Source organism: Montipora foliosa, chromosome 5 (genome assembly GCF_036669935.1).
Source record: "Montipora foliosa isolate CH-2021 chromosome 5, ASM3666993v2, whole genome shotgun sequence".
Taxonomy (NCBI): Eukaryota; Metazoa; Cnidaria; class Anthozoa; order Scleractinia; family Acroporidae; genus Montipora; species Montipora foliosa.
In genome coordinates, this window is record NC_090873.1 from 39904715 (window position 1) to 39912214 (window position 7500).

Here is a 7500-nt window from a genome sequence, read left to right on the forward strand (position 1 = left end):
AAAGCGAGGCTCACAGTAGGGCTGTCATTCTGGCGAGATCTGGTCACATGGTCTGTGAAAAAAGGCAGACAGGACTTCCAAGCGTACAGAGAATAAAAATATAGTGGCTAGATCGATCGATAGATCAATCAATTTACTTCGCCAAAAGTGAAGTACAACCGATTGCATTGCGGATGTGTATCAAATTTCTGAGCAAAAGATCATCAGCTGTAGCAATGATAATAAAGTGACTTAGGCAATTGCATACAAAGACTGACTCATAAAAAGTTCCAACCCAGCATTTGAACTGAACTTAAATGACTTCATACTACAGTGGTCGAGCACTATGCAGCGTGAAAAAATGCGATCGCACGGTCAGGGATTCTTCTCCAGTTTAATCCTGGATTTTATAAAAATCTTGTATTCACTACGATGTTCTTTCCGACAGAAAGCCGAAACAAATTGAAATTCTGCGAGAGTGATACACCTCCTCTTCTTAATGTGATTAGTTAAGTAATGAAACAAATTGTTTGCTTTTTCTAGGGGCGAGTTTTATAAAGGGCTAACCTCTTAATAACGGTCATTTGAAAAACCTTTAACTGCCGGTCATTTAGACACCTCGGTCACCAAGACTCTACATTTTATGAAACGTACCTGCTCTGGTTTTGTAAATATAGTGAACTGCCTTCGTATACCACTTGACCTCTCTCTCGACTCTAAGATAAACACGGTTAAAACAGCCAGACATATGTGACAATTTTACGGGGCAAATACAATTATTTGATCGTATAGATGGCACGACAAATGATTGTTGACAACTCGCAGTTTAGTGCCTTTGGACAGCAGGGATAAAGCAGAAACAACGCGAGGTTGCCTGATTGCCTTCAAAGAAGCAGAAATTTGCCACATTTTATGCGACTACACAAGGCATTTTTCGTATTCAACAACTTTTATTTGTCACATGTACAAACGCTAACACGCCAGTTTTTCAGCAAGTACATTTGACACATAAAAAGTGTTCGGGAAGACAGGGTTTAAGAGACCCTGAATGTACCGTTGCAGCTGTATTTACTATTGTCACAAGTGCTTACATGTTTGACCCGGGATTTAGTGCCAACTTGACGTATTTAATCCCTGACTCTCTTGCCAAACTAGTCTCAACGTGGACTTGTCCATGTCTCTAAACAAGATTTACATTAACTATTATCATTTTTTATCAACATCATTACTGTACCATGTGTTAGAGATGACATAAATTTGAACTGCGGAATCAGAAACATATATATGGGCATTTAAGATCTTCACAGTTTTTGAACACTACTTAAATATTGACGAAAGGAAAGCCTGGAAAAATCAGACTAATGGAAAAGGTAACGATAAAGGTAAAGTTCCTTAATTTATAAGGACAACACGTGCCAATGAACTAGCGTTACTGATAAACTTGTGGCCCACGGTAAATATCTTTTACTCCCCTTCTCCGTCAACTCTGCGCAATAGTCTCAGTCAATCCTCGAGGGAGGAAGAAAGATGGCGAACAAAGGAAGCAAGGGGAGGGGGGGGGGGGGGAGAGAAGGAAGGAAGGAAGGGAGGAAGGGAGGGAGGGAGAGAGGAATGAAGGAAATGTGATTAATTGAACGTCCCCTTGCAAAATAATTATAAAGTACAATTCATGAATCACATATGAGGATGCCCTCAAAACACTGCGCAATCCTCCCAGTCAATCCTCATCATTATCGTCATCAACATTAAGACACACATCATTGTCATATCACCATTACTCCCATATCCACAATTAAGAGAATTAATCGATAATGAATTCACTACCTACATCGATATCATTTCTGCTGTGGAACCACCTCTTTCGCCCTTCCAGGAAAATCACCACGGCAAACCTTATAACGATAAAAAGGAGGCACAAGTCGGTTGCAAGGCGAGGTAAAAGCTGCAACAAGATATCAAAGTTCTGAAAATAATATAAACAAGAACAACGTCAGTTTTCCGTTTGGATTGTTTAAGTTTCTTAGGACCCTACTCCCTGTGAAGCACAGTTCTCACTTGTGACGCAAGCAAAAGGTTGAGCCGGCAGCATACGCAAACTCGGTGCGTCGTCAGCGTTAATCATACCAAGGCTTTAGCAACGATGGCGACGCAAGCGACAATGCCACAAAACGATAATACCACCGGTAAAAGATCGAGGAAAAATGATGAAAAAATTAAACGACATTTAGCTGGAAGTTGAACCTTGATTGGGATTCTGCTGAGTCACCAGGAACAAGGAGTTACGCGAGATAGCACTTATCGCCAAACCTGCTGAGTCTTGAAAGCATATCAGTGTGTCCATCAGCAAAATGAACACCATCATGACGCCAGTGGGTGTATCCTCAAGGGATGGGCACGTGACTCCTTGTTCCTGGTAACGTAGCAGAATCCCAATCAATCATTAACTTCCAGGTAAGCTTCGTTAAATATTTGCTTCTGCCTCGTCACCAAGCACTGCGGATTCACGTGAGCCTTCAAAGTATCTGATGGACACAATCTGAGTATAACGCAACTATAATGTCAAGTAATTCAAGAAAAAAAAAATTAAATGTTATATCTCATGGGCACAATTTTATTGCGCACAAATACTGTAAAATTGTCCAATGATCCAAAACATTCTTTAGGTGTCGTTTAGCACACTTAATTAAAGGAAAAACTGTTTCAGCAGTAATAATCTGTTTATCAAAGTATTTTGGAAAAGTGCACCCGGACGTCCAACTTGCTGTTCTCTACGCAGTGATTTAAGTACAAAAAAAGGAGTCCATCTCCAACTTGTGGAGACATCTGCCCTGAACAACTCCCCACCCTTGAAGGGAAGCATCTGATTGGTGGACAATTACTGGAATGCCATGGGAGATGAGACAAATGGCTGAATATGTGTCACACACCATTGAAGGCTAATTGTCAAAAACAGTACAGGCTGATTAGTCCCTTTAAGGTGGCTGAAGTATTTGAAATTTGTGGGAGTTCTAATGATCTGCAAAACAGTGGCCCATCCTACTCAGCAGAAAAACTAGAAACAAAAACGCCAATTAGTTTTGCAAGTGCTCTGATTGTACCTTCTGGGTGACTGACACAAAAGGCTTAAGTTTCTGTGCTTTGGTGTTTGTCAGTTAGACTTCCATGTTTATTGAGTTGATCAAGAAACACCGAAAGGTAAGTTCTTGTGTTGGTATGAGTTATCTTCATGTACAACAAAACCTAGTCGTCGAAAAGAAAATCAACTGTGGTAAAGAGTCTGATTTTGCTCGCAACCTGCTTATGTGTTATCCTGCAGCTAAGAATCATCAATATATGCCATGACAAGTACCAAACTGCAGAGTACTTGCAGAGTTGAATAGACGGGTTTAAGGAGTTTGGTTAATATCCTGGGGACACTTGAAGGATCATTTGGCAAACTCTTGTACTGACACAATTTGCATTGCTTCATAAATTTCAGGGTTTTTTTCTTTTTGGCAATGGGGATTGAATAGTAGGCATCCCTCAAATCAACTGAAGCCATTACACTGCCTGGGGTGACAAGCTTAATTGCTGTTCCAGAGTTTCCATTTTAAAATGGTAGTTGGGTAGGAAGGCATTTAGCTCTTTGAGACTTAGTATAAGTCGGCATCCCACGGCCAGCCCATTCAACTTTTTCATATTGAGAAGGTATAATTACTCTCTTCTCCAAATGTTTATTAATCTTAACGTAAATGACTTCCGTTTCTTGAGAATCAAACCTAATCCCTTGGGAGGGATAGTTCTGTATTGGGACCATGTCATCAGTAAATGTTGTTTCCTTCCATTCACCAACAAATTTTTCAGCCTCCCTGCTTCAATAGGTTGTGATTTTAAGACATTCCTCCATACCTCATTAGGAGGTGGAGCATACTCAACATGTGTCGGGTTCACTGCATCCCTGGAGCCCTTCCCTCGCCCTTTTCCTTTTCCTTTTGATTTTATTCAGAGGCGGGCCTCGGCTAGTTTAATTACTTAAAAGCCTTGCGTGGAAACAGTGTTGCTTTTATAGCCAAAATCCTTGCTTATGGTGCCCGTGGACTGATTAGCGTTGTAGCCACTTATGCATGGTCGGGATTTTTTGCTGGTTGCAAGTTTTCTTCTTACTCGATTAGCTTCTTCCATCTCGTTTAACTGTTTTGAAAGCTCGTCACCAAACAGGAGGCAGTGCGGCCCAGTGGTCAGGACGCGTGGCTTCAGATCCTGAGTTCCCGGGTTCAATGCAACACTCGTTTTCACCACTCTATGAATTTGTTCCGGGCAGCCCCTGGTTCAACTTCTAGGCCACACTTGTAAATAGTCAACTGGTTTGCCTCCGGCCAGTTGTGATTCTTAACAGTTGTTGTTGTTGTGCTCTGTCGTTTCGTTTATCGTTTTATGAGCCCTGAAAAGCTCCTTGGGTAGTGGTCAATTAGAAGGGTAGTGTAGTGTAGTGTAGTGTAGTGTACAACAGGAACGGTACTTGACCACAACGCTTGTAATCTTGGTTAAGATTTTCTAGTCGTCTAATGGCTCAGATTTAGCTCGCAGTCGGCATTAGCCCATAAAGCAAAGGAATCAATGGCCTGTTTTACAAGAGCAGATATGTCTAACACTCTGGGATCAACGTGTTCCTCGGCCTTCAACAGAGTCTCGATGATTAAGACTAGTGGAATAATGTTCTTAATCATTGATAGTAATCGATTTTAAGTTCGAGAAAGGCCTAGCACTACTGTGAAGCTATTATACCCAATTATTCCATCAGAGATCAACCCTAGCATTGGAATTGGGCCCACACGAGGACAGAGAAAGACTCTGACCAGGGTGGGATTTGAACCCACTTCACAGCGGTGTTAGGCGTCACTCGAACTTGAAATCATTACTATCAATATGCTACTGAAGGACAACTAACGGTTATCTTAATTATTGATGTTTGCACCTTTTGCATTTTCTTACATCGTTGGAAAGTGTTTTGGGCTAGAGCTGGTCCCAAATAAGCAAGTTTACATTGGTGGACTCAATGCCCTCATAATTCTTTGCTCCCACGTTTTCCCTTTTTTGAGTTCTGTTTACGTTCTCTCTCTTTAGAGAGATGGGTGAGAATCCATATCTGGGGCGAGACCTCTCAATTATCAGGCGATAAATCCGAGGGTTTTCCTCGTTGTTTAAGTTAGACCACGAACAGCACGTGAGCTGAACAAAAAGCTCAGACATTTGCTATTTTTTGCTAAAACAGTGCTGTGTCAGTGTCAAAATCGCGTCTTGGGGGTAGACTTTCATATGGTATTGTTATGTTTGCTTCGTTCGTTTGTTTTATAGACACTAATTATTTCAGATCCGGTATATGAAAGACCAGCCCGTATGCGCGATCTTAATCCAAAATAAATCAGAATAAAATTTTCTGCTCAACAAGAATAGCGAAGACAGTGCATTTTTGGTGGTAAGTGATACCTCACGTGACTCTGTAGTAAATAGTGAAGAGGCAGAACCGTGATGAACTTGCGGCACGGACTTTGGTACATATTTTGTGGTACTCGGCGTAACAACGACGTGAAATAAGTAATTTGCATGAGGCTTTGCCCTCAACGTGAGCATACAAATGTGAACCTTTTATTTCTCTATTTTTACTCTGAAACCGCTCGTACCAATTTTTGCCAACAATGTTACTACGTAAGTGAGATGGAGAAATCCCGATAGACTTTGGATAGTGCAAAGGTATATTTTGAAGTTACGTTTTCGTAGAAGTCGTTGTTGTTGATTATCGGCTTTGTCCCTACAGGACGTTTTCAACCAACCTCTAAAGATACCAATAACAATAGAGAAGTGAGGCTAATAGACCTTATTGGAGTTGAGCCTGCAGGCACATTTTCTTTTCTTTAAAACTACATGCAAAAGAGGCTTAAGGGTCAATTCAATACAGAATGACCCCTTAACTTCGTTTATGTGGAAAAACCGCTGATAATTCTGATAAGGGCTATTAGAGATCTTTTGTAAAACTCAACAGTGTTCGATACTAACGCTTGTCCAATTACCCAGGGCATGCAAAATGTATCCGTGGGCAAGTAAAACAACTCTAAGACTTGCCCGATCGGGCAATCTGAATTTTTGTTCGACTTATATTTTGCGGGACTATTTGATTTGCAATGAAGTAAGTGATTAGTAATATGATGTAATCACCGCAAACACGATAAAAATAAATAAACAACGGTTCATCTCTTTGCTCTCATTTATTTTTCTATTAAAAAGATACTGGTACAAACCTCAAAAAAGATCGGAATGAGCCGTTATGTTTCTCCGCGCGAAAAGGAATGGTTGTTACAATGGAACCCAGTTTTCACACGGCCTAATAAACTACGATACTTTGATATCGAACAAGAGCACACGAAAATTCAACCTTCAAACAGCTTTGAAAAGCTTAAAGAACATACTATCGGACAAATGGCATTTAATTGAAAACCAGCCCAATCTCAGACAGATATTCAGGGAATCTCCTTTGATCTCTTATAGATATAGATATGCTTGTCAAAGCAAAAGTGTGAAGGCTACTAGAAAACCATAGACGAGAGCGTAGAAAATACTGACTGCTTTGTCCATGGAGTACCCCGACGAACTACCCAAAAAATTTTATTTCAAATGAGTACTTTTGGTCGTAAGCAGCGCTACATAGTTAATGCGTGGAGATGATTATGAAACTAGACAAGTCTTTTTGTTTCATGTTTTTTTCTGTATTTTTGGCCTTCACGGTGCACAAACCACACCTTTCTTCGAGAAGATAACCAATCATATCTTTCGATTAAATTATGCGCAACTAATTTGCAAACCCTTGCGAAGCGAAAACAAAAGATTGTGCACTTTCACGGTCAATTCAACGTCGATTGCAACAACATTGCCCTCGCTTTTTAAAGGTTTTAAGGTTTCATAACCATTCCCTCGATTAACCATGGTTACAATTAGTGCCAAGCCTAAACATTCATTTTAAAGAAAGTTGGTCAACATTATTAAAGTCTAATCACCATTTTTAAAAAGGTTAGCTTTCAATAATTGTTGCACCGGTCTCACTTCACTTACATGAAATAATCGGCCATCACAACAATTATTGAAAGGTAACCTTTTTAAAATGGGTGCTTAGACTTAAATACTGTTTACAAACGCTGTTTAAAAAGGGTCTTTAGGCTTAGCACTATTTGTGACGCTGCTTACGACCCAGAGTACTCATTTGAAATAGTATTTTTGGGGTAGTCCATTTGGGTAGTCCGTTGGAGTAGTCCATGGACTAGGGAGTGTTTTCTACTCTCCCCACCATGGACACGTCTAGCAGGATTCGCATTGGTCTGCCAATCCCATTTTACACACATTTTACACAAAATTGGCATTTTTACAAGCTTTCTTTGAGTTTAAATGGGCAACAAGTCTTAAGAAGCAGCCGAAAAAACCAAATTCAAAACTGGTTGCCCAAAGGGCAAATCAGTAGGAAAGTTAGTGTCGAACACTGATTTCGTCCACCAA

At 40.4% G+C, this 7500-nt stretch overlaps 2 protein-coding genes across 4 annotated transcripts in view; one reads left to right on the plus strand and one right to left on the minus strand.

Moving 5' to 3' along the window:
- LOC138004164 (fibrillin-2-like) overlaps nt 1–7500 on the plus strand; it is a 205059-nt gene that overhangs the window by 102796 nt on the left and 94763 nt on the right. The gene's annotated exons all lie outside the window — the stretch shown is intronic.
- Nucleotides 1–7500, minus strand: part of LOC138004166 (stimulated by retinoic acid gene 6 protein-like) — an 87343-nt gene that overhangs the window by 47929 nt on the left and 31914 nt on the right. For all 3 annotated transcript variants that reach the window (XM_068850590.1, XM_068850591.1, XM_068850589.1), the window contains exons 7-9: nt 1808–1942; nt 1071–1159; nt 634–695 (exon numbers count right to left, since the gene is read on the minus strand). In XM_068850590.1, coding sequence (XP_068706691.1) covers nt 634–695; nt 1071–1159; nt 1808–1942 — 286 coding nt within the window. The remainder of the gene's footprint in view (nt 1–633; nt 696–1070; nt 1160–1807; nt 1943–7500) is intronic.